This window comes from Haemorhous mexicanus, chromosome 14, assembly GCF_027477595.1.
Source record: "Haemorhous mexicanus isolate bHaeMex1 chromosome 14, bHaeMex1.pri, whole genome shotgun sequence".
NCBI classification, from domain to species: Eukaryota; Metazoa; Chordata; class Aves; order Passeriformes; family Fringillidae; genus Haemorhous; species Haemorhous mexicanus.
The window spans coordinates 20,877,288-20,898,084 of record NC_082354.1 but is presented as its reverse complement, the minus strand read 5'-3'; the positions used below and the strand labels follow the sequence as shown (position 1 = coordinate 20,898,084).

At 38.3% G+C, this 20,797-nt stretch overlaps 1 protein-coding gene across 1 annotated transcript; it reads left to right on the top strand.

The window, feature by feature from the left end:
- Window positions 1-5,805: 5,805 nt before the first annotated feature.
- Window positions 5,806-20,400, top strand: HTATSF1 (HIV-1 Tat specific factor 1). Its single transcript, XM_059859626.1, has 9 exons — window positions 5,806-6,128; window positions 9,680-9,884; window positions 10,192-10,239; window positions 11,349-11,503; window positions 12,554-12,717; window positions 14,312-14,411; window positions 14,931-15,020; window positions 15,503-15,640; window positions 16,010-20,400. The coding sequence occupies exons 1-9, from the start codon at window positions 5,958-5,960 to the stop codon at window positions 16,292-16,294; spliced, it is 1,356 nt and encodes a 451-aa protein (XP_059715609.1). The 5' UTR covers window positions 5,806-5,957; the 3' UTR covers window positions 16,295-20,400.
- Window positions 20,401-20,797: the final 397 nt, after the last annotated feature.

The window sequence follows — 20,797 nt, the reverse complement described above, 5'->3', positions numbered from 1 at the left end:
TTACTCATGTTCCCAGGCATGAACACAGATTCCTAGATGGAATTCCTGGACTGGGTAGGAGGGGACTTAGCAGAGTTGGTTCAAGAATTGGCTGTAAGGATAGTTTTGTTCTTGGTGACTTGCTTTTTGAGTCATGACTGAGAGCTCCCTCTGACAACTACTTGCATCCACAGCAAGCAAACAAAGCCACTTGGTCATAACACAATCAATCAGGCACATTTTTGATTTATTTATTTTCTTGTCCTGAATGTTAAAAATGGGTAAACACATGAGAAAGAATGCTAAAATGAAAGAAGGCTAAGGTTTGTAGCACTGTAAAGTAAAAAAAAAAAAAAAAAAAAAAAGAAAAAAAAAAAAGGCAATATGGGCCAGATCCACAGTAGCTGTTGCTCTGTCAGTGACATAGAAATTCTGGGTAAGAGCTGACTGCTTTGTAGTGAGATGGATGTTCCTAAGAAGCCAAGGGAACAAGCAGGTGATAATTTCTCTGAGAAAGTTAAAATCACCTTTAACTGCACTTGTAAAATTCTTTGTGATATATGGGTAAAACATCTCGATAGTGCAGAATTTTTTATTGTTACAGTGATTTAATATCAATAAATTGGGGTGGATCTGTATCAAGAGTTCAATTTGGGATTTACGATGCACTTCTGAAGTGCTCAAACATCCCCTCCTGCCTTACTTTATATTCCAAAGTGGTCTTGAGTGCACAACCTGGATTTCTCTAAGATGGAACTGTGTGTCCAATCCACCAAACCAGACTAGAGTGAGTTTGAAGTGAAAAATGTACAGTTACAGTGTGGAGAGTCAGACTGACCCTTTACCTGTACAGATCCACTCTTGCTGTAGTGTATGCGGTTGTATCTAAGTGGCCTACGCTTCTTCAAGCACACTGGGAGGGCTGGTTTTTTTTCCACTATACTAATTTTCTGTTCTTCAAGTTGTATCCCTTTTTAATATTAAGATAGGCTGTCTTGATGCCACAGGCCTTCTAATCTCAAATCCACTGGTTTTATGACTGGGCTTGCAGGGGCAAATTAGGAAAGCCTGTCCATGCTCAGCAGCACTGCTGGCAGGGACTGCCTTCCCATCAGGAAGTACAGGAGGCAAGTCTTCCTACCCCATGTTACAAAATATTTGAGTGACACTTATTTTTATGAATTTTATGCTCCCTGAACCAAAATTGTGTCCTGTGGAAGATGGTGATAGAAAACACAATAGATTTTCCATTGTTTAAATGGACTTCTATTCCAAGAAATAATATGTGTGTTAAAATAACGAACAGAAGTTGCAACATCGGAACTAAAATAATTCTGTCAGTCACAGAAACTTCAGTTTTAACTAACCCTTGAAGGTGTAGCCTCCCTTCAACTGCACAGAGCCCCTTAGCAACATATGGCTGGAGATCCATCCACTCATGCATCATTAACTAAGTAGATTATAAGATGAGAAAATGTATTTACCAACTCTCTCTGTTGCCTGCTCTAATCAGAAAAATACAGCCAAACTATAAATCCCAGGGGCATTGCAATAAAACCTCTGTCATCATCATAAACCGGTTAATGATGGAGCAGTTTAATCCCATCAGACATGGCCTTCTTTTACCATGGTCCTCATGTTACAAGCTGCAAGGCTACAAGCACTACTTTTCAAATGGATTCCTCCTTTTATTGTACCAATTGCACGCCAGGAAATAAATGGAAATCCAATAGTACAGAAATAGTACAATTTATGGCAAAGCAGACTCCAGAGACCTTATTTTGCTCTCTTTGTCTCAATGTAACACATTGCGTGGAAGAGAGCCGTGTACAAATATGAACATGTTGCACTGCTGTTTTCTTCTTCTCTCTTTCCTTCATGGAGCTTCAGGGTGAGAGTGAAATAAGTAGGTAAGCCTAAGCACTTATGAACGTACATTTATCTTCCTGGATCTTACTATAGGAAATTCTAAACTAAGGAAATATCCACCAACAATTCCGTTGCTTACAGCATTTTTTATTTTAGCTTAGTAATGCCTTCGGGAAACAGATCTAGGTGTTTCTGGACTTCACAGTTTGTCGCTGTCACAGACCAAATTTCCCACTGCAAAATCTTTGGCTAACCCTTAAAACCTAGTTTCCTAATTCACCATTTCTCTTCCTTTGCATGCAGCTAGTTTTAGCTTGTGTAACTCCTCCTCTAACTGGATTGTCTTTCTACTGCGAATATATCTTGTTACAAAACTGATGTTTTTGCTTTATTCTGCACATGTTCTGTTTAAAGACTGGCAATATTTCAAGCCACAATTTAGTTATTCTGTGTACTTTATGCATTGATAATTCTGTATATTCAGATCTTCATGATGTATTAGAGTGATATGTGGGTCGACATATATTTTTATCTAACCAATCTGATGTTATTCATTACATCTTCTCCCCACAATATCATTATGCATAAAAGGTCTCTACATTACCATAATTGGATTTAGGGGAAAAGGGTTGCTTCCTTTGCAATCTTTTCTCGGTGTTCCAAAACCAGATTCTTTTGCCTCTAAGTAATACAAGTGTAATTCACTAAGAGTGTAAGTGAATACCATCTATTTATATAAGTACTGAGTATTATCTCGCAAATAAAAGGGATGAATAATTAGGGTTCACTATTTATGTCTGCAGTGTAAGAATAGATAGGAAAAATGGCACAAAGTACTGAAAGGCTGACCCCCTCAAAGGTTCTGTCCATATGGAGTCATACTGAGAAAGCAAATACAATTTCTAGGATGCACTTTTTTTTTTTTTTTAGTTTGTTTTGTGAATGAGATGTACACATTTCATGTGCACATTAGCAAGTTTCAGTATCAGTAGTTAGTTAATCCCCCCCCCAAAGTCCACAAAAATTAAGAAACCTATGTCAAAACACTGCTAAAGTGAGAGTGACTGGGATAGAATAGTTACACAATTATAGGCATTTTAAAGTTCCCGCTCCTGTTCCCATAAAAATTGTTTTGTTTTGTTTTATTTTACGTGGGCTGCCTGTTGACACTCCTGTGTTTCTGCTGAGAATATTACAATTAAAGAATAACCCAAAGGTACACACAACTACAGCACTTACACGTTTCAATCAGTGTTACTTCAAAAACGTAATATGCGTTTTAGTCAGCATTTAGTTGTTGGCTCTGCCACAGGTGGTCCCCCCAGGGTAAGGTGAACTGTGACGTGGAATTTCCATGCGTGGGACATGATACTGAATTTTTACTACATCTGTACTGGTTCTGTAATTTTTCCTACCATGAAGATTCCTCATCATTCTCAGTAATCTGTGTAACAGCTACAGCCTCCAGACCCCTGGAAAGCTCAAATGGGAGTAGCATGTCTGTACTTAGTCATTAGTTACTGGCTTGACTTAAGATAACAAAGCAGCTCAGGAAAATAGTGTCTACCTAATTAAGGATTAGCCAGCAAATTGCTGGTTCCCCTATTAAAGGGAGCAAAACACTTCAGGAAAACCAATTTATCTGTATTTTTAGGAGGTGGTACCTCTAGAACAACATTCAGGTTGTATCCTTAGAACATCAGTCAGCTCTGATGAGCCAAAATTGGCTTGCATCATACAGACACAGACAGAGAATCATCATGCTAATGCCTCCTTTTAATATTTACTTTGAGACATTTTGCCAGAATTTAAAACATCATTTCTTGACAGCTTGGACTGATCCGAGCTGTGGAACGCTTGAGCTCTTTGCACCCTCCTCAGAAGATGCAGCTTGCAGCAGCAGTGCTTCGGCAGCCATGAGCTATGTAATTTCAAGCGTGAGATTGACTGGAAAGTTGTATTGACCCCACAAAATGATGAGTTTCCAGCTGAGTTGTCTCCCTGGACTGTTCACTGTGTCTTTACCAAGGATGAGGTAACAGATGGCAGTGACACCATTGGAGGCTGCGCCGCAGCAGCTGCTGTCACACGTTCTGTTATGCAAAGGAAGTGTGAGGGAACTTGAGGCAGTTTGTCCTCATAACTACATCAAAGTGTGCAGAGCAGATTTATTGAGCATTAACCCTGTTGCACAGAAGCATTCTCTCACTCCCATTGGATTGAGAATAAATTTGAGTTTCCCACTACCCAGGACTAACCCAGTGCCTTGCTGTAGGCAGATCTGCGCAGCAGGGAAAGCTGTACAGACCTCACTGCAAACACTCAGGTAATAAACATTAAAAACCCCGCAAAAATAAAGCAAGCAGTTTAAGACTTAAATGATATTTCTCTTACAAGTCTAAGAGTATCATTACCTGATTTCCAAATATATACCCAATTCCAAATTTTATAAGCAAGCAACAGTTTATGTCAAGCCTCTTATGCTCCACTCCAAAATCCTGTAACTGTTTGAAAGTGAAGACAAATGTCCCTTAGGTGGTAAGTTTATAAGGGATCACAAAGCAATCTTTGGACAACTACCGTGATAGACCTGCCTAGAGAAAATTCTTGAAGCATCAAAGATGTCGTTAACTAGGCTGGATGTTCTTTGTGCAACAGCAAAGGTTACTAGAACTCTATATACTCAGCAATTTTGTCTGACAGCCTGGTGCCCAGGCAGGGAGCTGATGTTCCTCTCTCCCTGCAGGACTTCACAATCATATGCCTTTGATTTTATTATCATTTCAGTCTGTATGTTTGTTCCTGGTATACTGATTTCCAGAAAACTTCTGTTTGTTACTTTTATTTCTTAGTGGAAAGATTGTTTTGCCGCTGGCAACCAGCCACTGCCAACTTTGCTGGGGCTGTTCAGCTCAGTTCTCATTTATAACATGTACACTGATACACGGGGTTTTGAGTGCGATGCGTCATCCTCTAAATAGAAATACTTTAAAATACAATAGCAATTAAAATTCGGTTTTCAAGTAATACTGTCTGGGCTACACAGTAAAAGTCACTAGATGGCACTAGATGAAGGGCTTTTAAAAGAACTGGAAGAAATTTGTTTTAAAATATTTAAGTATCCACAGACAGAGTAGTAATTGCAAACTTCATCAACGCAAAAGGAATTGAGTGTTTTGCAGCCAAGCTTCATCCCACTAATACGACGTACAAACCCTTTCCTAAGGGAACACAACCGCTGGACACCCTCAGCCAAGAGGGCAGAGAGAAGCAATGAGATTTCTCGACATTTAGAGTGCCATTTCAATCTCATTTTTCTATTTTTGGTTCTACCTTTGCCTCCAGTAGGACATGAGTACACATCCGGTGCCGAACGGCAGCCAGCCTTGCACAGCACCACTGGCAGCAAGCCGCTTCACTGTCCAGTGTTGTAGGCGCAATAGGGAAAAGCATGCAGCAGGGAGGACTTTCTGTGCCCTAAACTTTTATTTCTCATGTAAGTAAAGCTGCAGTAGTCTCCACGCAAAGCTGATCAAGGTACAGCTTTTCGCCCGAAGCAGTCTGGTGCGCCAGAGGCAGCCGTCCTCACGAAGAGCCCCTGCCTCTGGTGAAACAGCGCAGCAGCCTGAGTGCGAAGGGAAAGGGAGATTAAAAAAAAAAAAAACACGGCAAGGGAAAAAGGGGCAGGGCCGCTGTGGCAACCGCCCCTGTCCCACGACAGACTCACTGACCTCAGGGCCCGCCCAGAGGCGGAAAATCATGCCCCGCCCCTCCGCCCCTTGCGTCCGCCCTCTCCAGGAAGGGCTTCCCCCCCGTCTTCCCATTGGCTCCGCCGCTCCCCGCATGACCCAATACCGCTCGTCTCATTGGCTACAGCTCGGGGTAAAGGGGTGGGGCGGGCGGAAGGTACGGCTGCGTGTGGGATATTTCCGGTATTGGGCGCGCGCTGGCTCCCGGGACGGTCGCGGCGGTCGCGTGAGGTTCGGGGTTTTCCGCGCGCGCTCCCGCCACCGAGAGGGGCGGGGCGGGGCGGGCGTGCCTGCCTCCCTCCCTCCCTCAGACGGCGGCGGAAGGAGCGCTGGTGTCCGAGGCCCAGTGAACGGGGTAGGATGAGCGGCGAGGATGGAAACGAGGAGTTCTACCGGCAGCTGCAGCTCCAGCAGCAGTACGAGGCCAAGCCAGCCGAGGGCGAGGGCGAGTCCGACCCCTTTACCTACGTGGACCCGGCGGACGGGGCTGCCTATGAGTGGGACTTGGAGAAGAAGGCCTGGTTCCCCAAGGTAAGTACGGGGGAGCCCCGAGGAAGGGGGAGAAGAAGGAGCGGTTGATGCCGGATCTCGTCGGTACGCAGATGTCCGCATTCACCCACATCGTGTCTGCTGCGAGTCTCAGCAGCACCCAAACATACCTTTTTACAGGCAAAACGACAGTGTCGTCTCCGTCCTTGACCGCTGCGCTGTCTTGAGGAGCTGCGCGTTGGCTATGCGCCTGGGCGGAGAATCTGTAGAGTTGTTCGGGCCTGGGATGAAGTCACGGTTGTATTTGTGGATGTTGATCAGAGGTGCCTGGGATGTGCTTAGGTCTCTGTAGCTCACCGCTGTAGTCTCACCACAGTAGCTGTGGTGATCTCTTTGTGGGCAGTGTGGAAATGAATTAGTATGTTACAAAGTCTAGATGAAAATAGAGTAGTATTATGTCTCTTTTATTGTTATCTGAGAATTATATGGGATGTGTTTTTCCATCTCCTCCAGTCTTAGAAGTGCACTTGAAAAATAAATGTATTTGTCTTAGTGGCGTTCCACAGCATGCAGATTTTAGTTTTTAAAAGTTTTGTTAAATGTGTTAACTATGAAGCATGGTCTTGCTATAATGACATGGATCCTCAAGGGGCGAGTGAAAATAAATTTAATATGTTGAGCCAGTCTACTGATTTGCGAGTAACATAGTAGTTTTCTTATCGTATAGCAATGAATGAGGGCAATTACTTAATTTAATATTAAGACATTTTATGGCATCTACTTGATGGATGTAATGTGCCAATTCTAGTTTGTGACTGTGAATTCATTGCAATCCAGAGAATGTGAGTGAGAGTGAAGCCTGTAGTGCCAAGTTTGAATGCGTGTAAACCTAGGAAGGTGTCTGTGGAACAGATGGCTTATGGAGGTGTAAAAATGTGAAAAATCCAAACTCAGAAAGTGGAGCAGTGGAGAAATGAGCATTTCTGACTCTGTGTGGGGTGCTATAAGTAAGTACAGTAATTTGCAAGAGGGTTCTTTCTTGTTTTGCTCCCATTTCTTCCCCTTCTTCTTGAAATGTGCTTCTCTTTTGAAATGTGTCTCTTCTTACTAGCATTTGTCCTTCCTAAGTGTTTTTCTTGTATGTTCCGTCTTGGAGAGGAGACAGCATTAAGGGTTGGACAGGTTAAATAGGAGCAGAAAAGTTCATTAGTGAATATGATGTGTAATAGGAGTTGGTGGCCTATCCATGACCCAATGTTCTGCACAAAGATTCTTTACCCAGCTGGATGCCATAGAGTTTTTCTGATGATTACGAACAGAATTTTTTATCCAGATAAACTCAGGAGACAGTTGTAACCAGAAGCTGTACTTCTTTCTCCTTGGGTAGTAATGAAATTTTTAATCTCTGTTTCTTGACAAAAGATGAAAATATTCTGACTGGTCTAAGTAATTGTTGTCTATAGACTGGGATTGCACTGCTGCTCTGCTTTGGAAATGCAGTGTCTGCTGAACTTCCACTAGAGCAAATTTCAAAGCAGTGCAAAAAGTGAATGATATTAGCTGCCAGCATTCCCTAGAAAAAATTGGAGCCAGTAAAATATTTAACAGAAGCAATTGCAGCGTTATTATTTAATTATTTTTTATTTCAATGGTACTGTATTGATGAATGCCAACTTTTTTAGTGCTTCACAGGCATAGCACAAAATAATATGTGAAATTTATCTGCTGCTTGCATCACTTGCTGTGAAAATACAAACGTTGGCTGTCATCTGCAAGCACAGGGTATCTGTTTTTCATTTGGTTATTCTATTCCTTTCCATTTCAGTGGCACCAGCAGTTAATTACACACTCACATGTTCTGAAATAGTGTGATTCTTTTTCTATAAGCTTAATCACCCCAAACTGCATGACTGTGTGCGTGTGTAGGTAGGACTGATCTCTGTGATGTGCTCCACCAGAACTGGATTGAGGTCCCCAGTAAGTAGTTCTGTGACTACTTGTTTCTAGTGCCATTGGGTGTGACAGGAGTTCCAACAAAAGCCTTGATACGTGTATAAACTCCTCTGTGCTTGTAAAAACTCATTTTAAGGTGAAGTAGTGGTAATGGTTATATGGATGATAGTGTTTTATGTTTTTTTATAAGAAACATCTTTGTTACAGAGTGGCAAAATTTTATAGTCTGTGGTAGATAATTTGCTAAGAATAAATGGAGGTTTACACAGAGTGTAGGTCCCCCAGAAACTGAAAAATAATGCTTTTGCAGGTTTAATCACTAATTTATGAGTAGGTTCTCTCATGTAAATTAATAATGCTGTTCACCAGCAAGTACAGAAGCTTCTTAATTCTCTGGATCTCATCAACTGTGGCACTAAGGATTTGCTAAGATGGCTAACGTCTAAGATAATGTACCCGATTAGAGCAGAGTCTCCTTTTTTTCACTAAATGTGGTTGTACTTTGTCTTGATGCTGTGTTATGTCATACCTGTAAGAGCAGCCATTGACGCTCTTCATTGAGGCGTGTGCCAAATCTTGTTTAGCCTACGAGTTATTTTGTGTTAATCTTTAAGGTTACGGGACTCCATGACATCTTGCGTTATTCCTGACAAGCCTGTTACTGTCAATTTTGCATTTCTGATTTGTCATAATGAAATTTTAAAGCTCAAACATCAAGTTTCAAATTACTATGGAAGATAAGAGATTACATTTTCATCACTGACACTTGAAATTGCTCTCTTACAATAGCTTAATGGCGCGAACTTTTGTTTCTTTTTGAATACAGATGAAGCAGGTGCAGCAAAGGTCAGAGTCAGATGAGATTTTTCAAAGGTTAAGGTTCAGTTTTGAGAAAATATTTCAGAATGTGCAACTTCAGAAATTACTTCGTAATGTGGGGATGCTGACAGAAGCAGCTATGATGTATCTCTTAGCCTGAGATTGCCAGTGGCTGGAAGTACTGTCTATAATTTGTGGGTTTTTCTTTTATTTTGATCTCCAAAGAATAGGCATTGGCCAATGTAATATTTTATCCAAATATAGTTTCTCTCTGTCTATTTGTAGGATTTAATGTAAAGCCTGTTGCCTTAGAAGCAATGTGTTAACATCTCTGGTTAAGTGCAATATTTACTGCCTGTCAACACAAATATATGTCTTCTCTGGAAATGATTCCACAAAAAGGCAGATGCCTGCAATTGTCGGTCATTCATCGTCTGTGGATAAGTTGTTGGCTTACCATCAGTATCATTTTAACACTTCACCACAGCCAGGAGCACTTGGTTTCTGTCCTTCAGGCAGATGCAACTCACATGGAAAGCAGAAAGCTTTGTTTGAAAAATGGCAGAACTTGTGAAATATTTGTGTAGAAACTACATATGCATATGTATGGAATTAGTGCTTTGGTCTAGTTCAGGTAATGCCTGAACTGATTGTTCTTGTTGTGTGTATGGCTTTGCAAAGATAATTTAAAAAGTTTTAAAATACTGTTATTTTCTATGTTGCCAGATGAGAAAATGACTGTCACCTACCTAACTTTAAAATACAAACCTGTATTTATATCTCTTTGAAATTTTATATTATATTTCCTAATTTCTTTTCAGATAACAGAAGATTTCCTGGCAACCTATCATGCCAACTATGGCTTCCATGCAGATGAGACAGATACTTCATCTGCTTCTGGTACAGCCGCTGAAAGTAAGCAACCAGAAAGTTCTAAGAAATCAGGAGCACAGCCATCAGCCAATGAGACAGGACGAAAACAAGCAGATCCAAAACAAAAATTGGAAAAAAGGAAGCTAGAGCCAGGTAAGTGACAAAGCACTTCCCTCTGCGTAGGCTGTGACCTGTATTGTACTGAGGGAAAACTGGCAGTTGATTGTTGTTACCTGGTAGAGCAAAGATAGGGTTGTGCTGGTAATTTGCAGAATGGTTCTAAAATTGTGTGGTGCTTCATAGGTATCCTCCTGAATCTGTATAGAAAAAGAAAAAAAGCAAGGCATGTTCAGAACTTCTCTGTGAGCAAGCAAAAATTCTTATAAATCAGATGGAATATAAACATTTATGCTCCTATGTTTAATGTATTACCATAACTGAATTAGACTCTTGTATTTAGGGTGGTTTCACGTTGAAGAAGATAGGAACACAAACGTTTATGTGACAGGTAAGTAATAGAGTTTATTTATCTGCTTTGAGTTAAAGATGGTAAAAGACTCATATATGTCTCGAATATTTTCTGTCACTTGCAAGCTACTTAATGTTATAGTCATGATTGAGTAATGTCTTTGTGACCTTTAAATTGCACATGTGGGAAAGAAGAAGAATGGATGGATTTCATGCTTTTATCTGTTAAATGGGGTATTCTCTGAGCTGTGTCAGCCAAGTCACCAGTTTATTCTTCTGTAAGAAAAGCAGTTTCTGCAGGCTTTTAAGGGGTAGGATAATGACAAGTTTATGATGAGACAGCGGATCAACTATATGCATCACTTAATCTATAATTTTCATTTGCTCTAATTATTAGGTAAGAAGGAGGAAACAGTGAAAAAATGTTGGGAACAGAGTGAGAATTTCATTTGAGCTTTCACATTACTATCTGCACACTTATTTATTATGGTGTTTTTCTACCTCTTTTGGATGGTGGGGTGCTATCTTTAGATGCATATACTTAGCTGCACTTGGTAGCTGTGAGCAGCCGCAGGAGTGCACATACTTGCATTTTTCACAGTCATTTTCAAAAAGATTCAAAAATCTTCATGCAGGCCAAACTAGCATGGGACATCCACATAATTTTCTCATCCATTTTGGTTTTTTCTTATCATCAATTCAAAGTTCAGTTCTTAAAATCTTTATACATTATCAGCTACTCTTTTTGTTGAGTTTGTGAGTGAAGAAAACAGTTGTCTGTGTATAGGTTGTGTTCTTATGGGGTTTTTTTTTTTGTCTCTGATGCCTAGAAGTGCAGTGGAACTTGAAGCTTGTCCACTGCAGTGCTGATGATGTGTGACAAGCAATCTCTAGGTGTGCATATTAAGGAGCATAATGCAGATTTTTCTGTGCATTACACCTATTATAAAGTAGAACGATTTTCAGAGTACTAGTATGAAGTAATGCTTAGAAGGTAAGGCCCAATGGCGGTGGTTTCTTGCAGTGTATGTAAGTTGTTGTCCTTTTTGATATCTTTAATTTGAATAAACGCTACGGGAAGATTTGTTCTAATGAAGCTTTTTTAAAAATAGATCATACTTAAGCCTTCTGTTTGAATTTATTTTGCAGGTTTACCTCCAGACATTACGAAAGATGAATTTGTACAAGTCATGTCAAAATGTGGTATCATCATGAGAGATCCTCAGACAGAAGAACACAAGATCAAACTGTACAAAGATAAGGAAGGAAATCTTAAAGGAGATGGCCTCTGTTGTTATCTGAAGGTCAGTGGTGCACTGAAATGAAGTTTTCCATCACTCTAAAGGCACATATGGCCATTGTTTCAGAATCACATTCAGAAGATTCTTGAAAATCTGAAACACAGTTCGGAATATAGCTGTCTGTTTTAAAGATTTACACAGAAATGCCCACTTAGCTCATTTGTTTCCTCTTATCCAACCTCACCCTTGGCCTGGAAATGGCCATAATACCTGCTGAACGTGTTTCTACATGCTCCTGTCTTGGGTGCCAGAGATGATGGGCTGAAATGGGAGGATTTTCACCTTTTACTTTGAAAATATGCCACTGTGTAACCAAAAATAGAGAAATAATGAGCCAGGAAGAAACGTACTGTAGTCCTGTATTTACAGGACTCAACTGTAAAGTTATTCTCAACTTTTAATTGAGAACTGGCTTGGTTCAGAACTGTCCTTTCATTCTTTATTAAGCCTTAACAGATTAGGTTGCAGTACTATTTCCTTATGTGTTGCACTTGTGAATCCTTCTGAAAGTTGGTGATTGCATTTGCAGACTGCTTTAGTTCTGCAAGAAGCTCAAGGCAGTAGTAAATCAAATGGCAGTAGTAAATCAATGGCTGTTTTTGTAATTGTAGTAGTTAGGACGGTGGAGTGCACAAGCATAAACACTGTCTTCACTCTAAAGGATTTTAGGAAAACGTTAAAAATTACTTAAGAGTCTCAACATTTTTTGTTCTTGGAAAAGTGATGAAAGTTTTATAGGAAAACAGTCCACTGAAACCTTTTTATTCTTGCTTTTCAGTTCATCAGCTTGCTTAGATATTGCAGATTCATGTCTATGACGTATTTGAATGAAATATGCATCTTTTTTCCTAAGTATTAATCAATTACAACAGGAGTGAAGAAATACTGGGTTTTGATCAAGAAATCAGTGCCAGCTGTGTCAGAAGACAGCATTATGGTTTTCAGTGACAGGGACTTGATTCTTAACACAGTACGCTTAATGACATGTTGTTGGAATACAATTTGATTTTGCTATGTGCTTTAAAGTTGGTACTGTGTTTTATCTTCAAATAGAGAGAATCAGTTCAACTTGCTTTGAGGCTTCTGGATGAAGCAGAAATCCGAGGCTATAAGTTGCATGTGGAAGTTGCAAAGTTCCAACTGAAGGGGGAGTATGATGCAAGCAAAAAGAAGAAGAAATGTAAAGACTACAAGAAGAAGTTGTCACAGCAGCAGAAGTTTGTATTTTTTATTTCAGTAAAATATCGCTTGACTTCTAAGTGCTATTAGTAAAGCGGTGCTTTCTTTCGAATATAGTGCTAAGTTTTGCAAAGGTTAAAGTCTTATCTGATGGTGAAATAGCTTAACTATAGCACATTTGAAGGAGGCAAACTCCTAAATTAAGTGTTTATAAGATGGACTTCTTTGTGATTCACACATTGAATTAATACACAGGGAGCAATGGTGCCTTCAGATGTAGAAGAAAATAATACAACTCTGGGGAAGTAAGGCTCTCTTCCTCTTCAGTGGATGAGAGTGTGCAAGTCCTGTCACAATATCTGGGCTTACTGTTGGAAGGTCATAACACTCTGTCTGCTCGCATATATTTAGTGCCGTACTGCGGTAGTTGCAAAGGGCAAGAAATGTTTGCTGTTAGGAGCAAATACTAAATTATCTCTGTAGATTTCCCCAGACGTCTCTCTGTTATAAAAATATACTGGGTTTTGAGTTGTACCTTGATTAATTTTGTCTCTTAAAAATTGTTCTTCTGCCTTTTGGAACGAGGAAGATGCCGATTAAAGAAGAAAAAACTTTGAATATTTTTGATATTTCAGTGAAAGCAACATTCACTAAGCATTGTAAATAGTAATGGAGAAATAGTTAAGGGGAGCAAGGCTAATTGATATCTTATCAATTAAAGCCAGAAATATATCTGTCTCAAAAATACACTGATGGTTCTTGCTGTAAGAAGTCTCCAGTGTGTAGACGGGTGTATGCAAATTATGAATTTGCATTTGACAGCAATTTGTGTGAATAAAAGGACTGTGTTCCTTTTGAGTTGAAGAGTTGAATTTACTGGTATAACTACTCTCATTGGAAATCCAAGTTTTCTTCAGCTAAAGTAGCAGGTACTTAAGAAGAAACTTAAGATTTCCCCACCCCAGTGTATGATCTTGTGATTTAAAAGTGTAAGTAAACGTGTGGGGGTTTTTGTAATAGGATATGAAGTAGGCATTTCTACGAGAAGTAAGATTTGCTGTGAGAAGGCAAAGTCCTAGAACAGATGTGCTGGGTTATGTGACTAGTATGTGTTAGTGGCTCTACACCAGGGAACAAAATACATCTTGTAGTAATACCAGTGTAAGAGTTGATTTGTTCTTACATGTTCTTTTAAATAAAAGCAGTTGAATTTTATCTAGGGGAATAGTGGATCTCATTTTTTCCAGAATAAGTTAGCAAAAAATGGTAAAATGCTGACATTTTAATTGCACTTGAAAACAGATGGTTCCTTTATCTGAGTTGATATTAGGAAGGAATTAATACTTCATACATGTTTTCTCAGTGTTTAAAAGATACTGATAATTTTTCAAAAATTATTTATATTCCCTCTATGAGCCTTTAAGTACCTTAAAACCTCAAATGCTTTGTAGCAGTAGTAACCTGGGTAATTACTGTGTTTTTTTAGAAGAATAACTTAAGACTTTGTGTCAAAATATATATTAATATATTGCAAGAAATGCGGAATTAATGATTTTTTTTTTTTCAACAAATACTCGTAGAAACTGAAGAGGGCCGCAACAATATCTTCTTACTGTTGCTTCATTTCATTAGACAGCTGGATTGGAGGCCGGAGAAGAAAGATGGGACAACTCGAATGCGGCATGAACGCATCGTTATTATCAGGAATATGTTTCACCCCAAGGACTTTGAGGTAGGAAGATGCTGTTTCCTTCTGTAGATTGTGCTGTTAGAAGTTAACGTGTCTCAACTTTCTGACGTACAAATTGTAGCAAAATTCTAAGTGGATGAAAACAAAATTAAACAAAATTAAATTGTTTGGAAAAGGTGTTCTCTTGTGCCAAACATCTGCTTTAAATTCATTCATCTCTCTCCAAAAGCAAGGAGAAAATGTTGATAAAAACGTGTTTTTCAAGTCGGAGTTTTTCACTGTCTGAAAAACCTATATATCTGACAATACTCTTGTCTGGGATGGAAAGAGGAGTAAACAACAGTAACAGAATGGAGAAATGAGCACAAAATAGCTGTATTTATTAAATGCAAGTGAGAGCTGTCTGCCAACTCCTGGGTAGCTTTGAAAATGTAGCATAATAGCACTTAATTTATGGACTTTTAACAGAGGGACAGATGTGTACCACTGCTGATGGAGCTAAAATAGAGCTGAGAGAAGAGAGTGCTTGTCTTTAGTTAAAGCTGTGTAATTGCTTTGTAGGAGGACCCTCTAGTGCTAAATGAGATAAGAGAAGATCTGCGGACGGAGTGTGAAAAGTTTGGTCAAGTAAAGAAGGTTCTCATATTTGATGTAGGTATTTTTATATGTTGCGTTGGCAGGATTGATGTAATGTGCAAAGCTGCAAAATGTTTAGGCTGCTGTAAATATGAGTGGAGCATTCATTTGGGTGTGTTTACTTAATGAAAACTTGACTTAATCTTTCAGTACTTTAAAACTTTTAGGTCTTAATGTCTAAGCACCTGTATACTTCAGCCTGTGTAAAGGCAACTAGCTCTTCCCAGGAGCTTGGATATATGTTACAAGTTTGAAAGTATGGATACATTATTTGTAGCCAAGCTAGCTGAAAGAATTTTTGTTTTCTGTGTTCAGAAATTGTGTTCTATTTGCCAGTAGAACAACGTATGGAAACCTGAAAACTGAACTTTTCAAACATGATTATGTATGATCAGAATGGAGCTATATCCCGATTGATTTTATAAGACAACATAAAGGGCATTGGAATGAATGCATTAGTTACAATGTTATGAAATGCAAGTTGCCTGTCCTTACAGAGGCACCCTGATGGCGTCGCTTCTGTGTCATTTAAAGAAGCAACAGAAGCTGATTTGTGCAAGCTGACTCTAAATGGAAGATGGTTTGGTGGTCGTCAGCTCAGTGCTGAAACGTGGGATGGTGTAACGGATTATCAGGTAGCTTTTTGTGGTTCCATTTTATCCAATGTCTTCCACACAGTAAATCTCCTCAAATTCTAGGAGTCCTTGGCATTCCTGTTCCCGTACCCTTCCCCTGCCCATGCCTGGGTTATCTTGCTTCTCTTCAAAAGCTGTAGAATGTCTCCAAAAATCATTCTCAATTATTCAACTTGGCAAAAAATTAGAGGACCTGTTTGAGTACTGAAAACGTCAACTTAGAGGATTAGCCGCTGGATATACAGATCATTAGTTCACAGTCAACGTTGAGATATTTCTGTAATATAAATATTTGTTTATTTTCATCTGTGTAAATACTCATTTTGACAAGTATGACTCTAATGATGTGTATAAACACTTCTTTTACAGGTGGAGGAGACTGCAAGAGAAAGGGAAGAAAGGCTCAAGGTGTGGGAGTCATTTTTAGGGGATCCTGATGCAAAGGAGCAGCAGACTACATCTGATTCGGATTCTGCAGCAAGTAGTGTTAAACTGCCCGAAGGGAAACAACCTCCAGAGGTTAATGACACACCTAAGGAGGATGCATATGATGACACTCCTAAGAGGGAGAATAATGGTGGGGGTATTAATGAAGATGGAGCTCCATCCACAGACAGCAGCCTTGCAGGCAGTGATGGTGAAGCTGATACATAACATCTTTAATGCTTTATGAAAGCATGATTTTTAGGGTGATGTTTGAGTGTTTCCCTTTCTTCAGGGTGACTTCAGGCAATATTCATACAAATATAGGTGTATTAGAATGTCATCAACTGTGTGCTTTGAAGTTTTCATTTAATGGGGTTCTAAAAATTTGTATTAATTGGCTGTTCAGGTGAAGTAACTCAAGTTTTCAAGAGCACAGTAAAATTCATCAGGCTTCTTTTGTTCTAACTGTGCTTGTCAGTGTTTCATGATGTGAGTGTGAAATATGTTCCAGCCCTTACGTTTATGTAACTATACGTAACTTATGTAGTGCAAAGCTTTTACAGGATTTGTGGATTGTACTGCTAATTTTCCTGTTAAGTTCCCTTGGAACTCAGTATTTCAATAACTTGTGTTCTGGTATGTTGGATCGTTTTATGGAACATGTGCCGGGATCCAGATAGGGTGAATGCATTTGAATGTGTTGCTATGTATTAGGTGGCAGATGAGTAGTATCAGGTCACAAGCTTAAAGAAAGTGGCAGACAGTGTTGCCACAGCAACCCTAAGGGAAACTGAGAGCAGAGAGGTTATTAAATCACAGCATTCAGCGAATGAAGTTTTCTTTCCCCATTTTAGATCTTCTATTGATGTTAGAGGCTGGAATTGTCTCGAGGAAACTAGGTGTGCATGAACACGTGTATTCTAGGCCATAATAACATTGTTTTTACACTCTCATGGTCTGTATGCAGTAGGTATCAAAATAGGCTTTTGATTTTTTGGTGGCTTTATTATTCTTGCTTTTATATTAAAGGTGTTTTGTAAACTTTATTAGCATGATGAATGTGAGTTCTCAACATTTTCATTTAGCTCTGTATGCTCTTCACAGTGGGGAGGATCTTCCATCTTTCGTAAAATTTAAATGCCTTTGGCAGCTCAAGCTGCAATTTATTGTGCAAAAGTTAGAATACTTTAAAATATGCTTTCAAATAATGCTCTTATATGGAAAAAGCAAGTGGTAGTCCTCTTCAAAATATTTCCAAAAGCAAGGACTTAGATTCTAACTTAAGATATTTTAGTAAGTGGCAGACTTTCAAAAATAACTGGGGGGAGCTGTTTTGGGCATAGTCATTCTTAATTTAGAATTCCACTGTTTTGATAAGTAAGGATAGAAGAACATGGATTTAGGCACTAAACAATTAAAAATTCATAGCATGCTGTTTATATGGGTGACTACCAGTACACATTTGCAAGGAGGATCCTTTTAACTTTTTAAATTCATATGGGTTTGCAAGAAACTATAGATGCTGTGTTTCCATTATGAGGTAATCAGAATACTCTGATTGTTATTTTCAAACCTTTTGCTCTGAGATTACCATACAGATTTTTTTCCTGAATTCTAGATGGTTGTCTAAGTTTATTTTGTTGGGATTTTTTTTAATATATAGTCAATATGTGTGGGTGGCTATGCCAACAAGAGCATCTAAGTTAACACTGCCATTGTGGTTATAAGTTACTTCTTTTGTGACAAAAATAGCTGTCATAATTGAATTTAGGAGTTAAAAGTCTGGGGGCTCATAATACGCTGATATGACAAATTTCCCATTTTGAGTTGCATTATAAAGAAGAGATGTAGCTCTTGCCAGCTAAAAAAAAGTCCATTTTCTCCTCTTCCCAAGTGTGTGGATTGTGTGTTTCAGTAAAGCAGGTGTTTGAAGAATTCAGGGATTCTGGAACACTGCCTGGTTAGTAGCTGCACATAGTGGTGTGTTCAGACACATTCCTGGGTTGTGTTGGTTCTGCCTTAATTATTTATATTGGTAAGAAGCACCACAGACCTTTGAGAGCTGGAAGTGTTTGCATATGAGGAGTGTAGTTTAGTGTGGTGAGTATTGGTTTCAGTTTTCTTTCTTTTCTTTCTTTCTTTTTCAGTTTTCTTTTTTCCTTCCAGCTTCTAGATCTCTTACTCTTGCGTTTTGTTTGCCTGTTTTTTTTTTTAAGGGAGCCCAGTTGTGTAACACTACACAGTTAAATCATTTGTTTTACAGTGGAATTACAACTGATACAGGGAAACATGTGGAAATATGTGTAAAACTTGTAAAGTTCTATGAAGTCTTACCGTGGTATCAGATATGGAGAACAAGGTTAGTGTTAGTATTTGAAATAAGACTTTGAAAAATAAGGAATTGCTGTGTGTGCTCTATGTTCCTTTCTCCAGCTGATGTGCAAATTTGACTGGCTTGGTGCGGAAATTCAGTGTGCTCTTAGTCCTTTCACCTTCTCCTTTAGACCTCACACTGAAGCAGAGCACCAACAAAGACTGAGACCAAATGCTTTACTGGCTTTCCTATTAACTAGGATTCTTAAGTAATAAAAGCTCTTTTTCCATGCAAATATGTTGTTCTCAAGTGTGGAATTATACTCAAATTTGTATTTTCCTTTTGTCTACCTCCATTTTCCCCACTAAAATGTAAAAATATATTTTTATAAACTATTCATTAAGTTATTGAGGCGTTTAGTAATCCAAGGAGAGGTTAATGCAGCTGTGAGTCTTTTCAGCAGATTTTCATTAAAACCAAATTCTTTAGATATTTTCTTTTTTGAATTTATTTATGAAATTATTTTGAATTTATGAAATTTTTATAAATCAGTCTGAACAAAAATCAAGAATTTTCACAGAAGTTAAAATTGCTATTTTGAGCTATGATTATGAAATTCTTAGAGTATTGAGCAGTAACGTTTAATGAGAAATTTTAACAAATCTAAACAAGTGGAGTTGCTTTTTAAATGTAAATATTTTTCTTAGTGATCAGCATCATACTTAAATTGGTAAGAAATTAAAACCCTAAAGGAATTCTCTTTTTTTTTTCTTTAATTAAAAGTGTTTTCTATTTACTTTCCTTGCTCATTAGAAGTGAAAAAACAACCTTTTTGCTCAGTTTCTAAGGGGTTTTTTTAGGTCCCGTTCCAGTGTTTATGTATACTGCATGTTCCTCCATCCCTGTGGTTTTGGTGACAGGTTAATTTTAAGAGAATCTGTCTCCTTTCTTCTGTATATGATGGAAACAATAACTAGCAGCAGGCTGAAACAATTTGTGGATAATTATTTTTGCTCAGTTTTGAACTAGAGGAATAGATGTTTCTACCAATTTTCAGTGTAATAAAATGAATTAAAAGCCACTTAAACACAATACGACAGAGTATTAACTAATCCTTCAGCATAATTTGGCAGAATCACTTTCTGAACGATCCAAAATAATTGCTTAGCTTCAGGATAAATTGGTAGTTTGCTTTAAAATCAAATGCTGTTCAATGGTTTGCAGGAAGGAGTTTTTATGGAGTTACAGGTATTCACCAGACATGATGTTGCTGGAGGAGTATGGCCAAGGTAGACACCTGGAGACAAAAAGCCTCAAATTAAAAGGCTTTTTAGAAGGTTTTCTCTTTTCTTTCAGGTTCTTAAATGTTCGTATACTGGTGTAAAGAGGGAATTAGTTTCATTTTGCATCAAAATGTTTATCTGTTTCTCCTGCTGGCTTTTTAAAAATTTTTTAATTGAATTTCAGTCCCTTGTACAGCTTAGGTTTTGTATAAGGATTGCAATTCACTTAAAATCTTTAGCATGTTAAATGCAGTGCATTTTAGCTAAAACACGTCCTACACATTATTCAGTTAAGGTTAACATATTAGCAGTTACAAATAGTTAGCTTAATTCACTCAAGAAAACTTGAAGGTGTTTGGATGCTTCACAGAAACCTGAACTTGCCTTTCATCAATATTCATACCTGGAATTCTTGAAACTAAACGAAACCAAATTTGAAAAAAAATAATACATTCCTATAGATTTTAGTTGGATTTTAAAATTCTTATTTTTACTTCTGCATTTGAGAAAACATACTGCAGTATGGTAAATGAATTCTGTGAGTTGTGTATTTGTGTTGATTTGACTTGTGTGTATTGTAGTGCTCATTATAGCTTGACATCTTACTGTCAGAATACTCTGAAAGTTCTGTAAAATACTTATAGAATTATGAAATCTTTTGCAGTAAACTGGTTTTTTGCTCATTCTGTAATAAGAAAAGTATATTGTTTGATTAAACTTTTCAGTAAGTAAACTCAGATTTTTTTTCTGACAGGTGATTTTCTTTCAATAAATTAATAATTTTCATTTATCCTTTAAAAAAGCAACATTACAAAGCAAATGCTATTTGAATAATGTCTAGACTTGTGACAGCATCTGAGAATACCCTTTCTTTGTCTTTGATTTGTTTCTTAAAGGGGTTGTGTTTTATACTACCTTTTTAATAAACAAACTCATGAACAGAACAAGTCTCTGCTGATTAGTTTCAAGGTAACGTATTTGTCTTTTTTTCCTCAGTAAAAGATACCATAGCATTTGGTACACAGGAGCTTCAGTTTATTAACCACATATGTTAATGTGCCAGAGCTTCCAGCTGGACCCAGTAGACACGTTGCTGGAACTGTAAGTGGGAATATGGTATTTGTGGGAATATGG

Coding starts and splice junctions, on each gene's coding strand:
- HTATSF1 (XM_059859626.1), top strand. CDS start 5,958: ATGAGCGGCGAGGATGGAAACGAGGAGTTCTACCGGCAGCTGCAGCTC. Junction 14,412..14,930: donor TTCACCCCAAGGACTTTGAG/GTAGGAAGATGC, acceptor ATTGCTTTGTAG/GAGGACCCTCTAGTGCTAAA. Junction 15,021..15,502: donor AGAAGGTTCTCATATTTGAT/GTAGGTATTTTT, acceptor CTGTCCTTACAG/AGGCACCCTGATGGCGTCGC.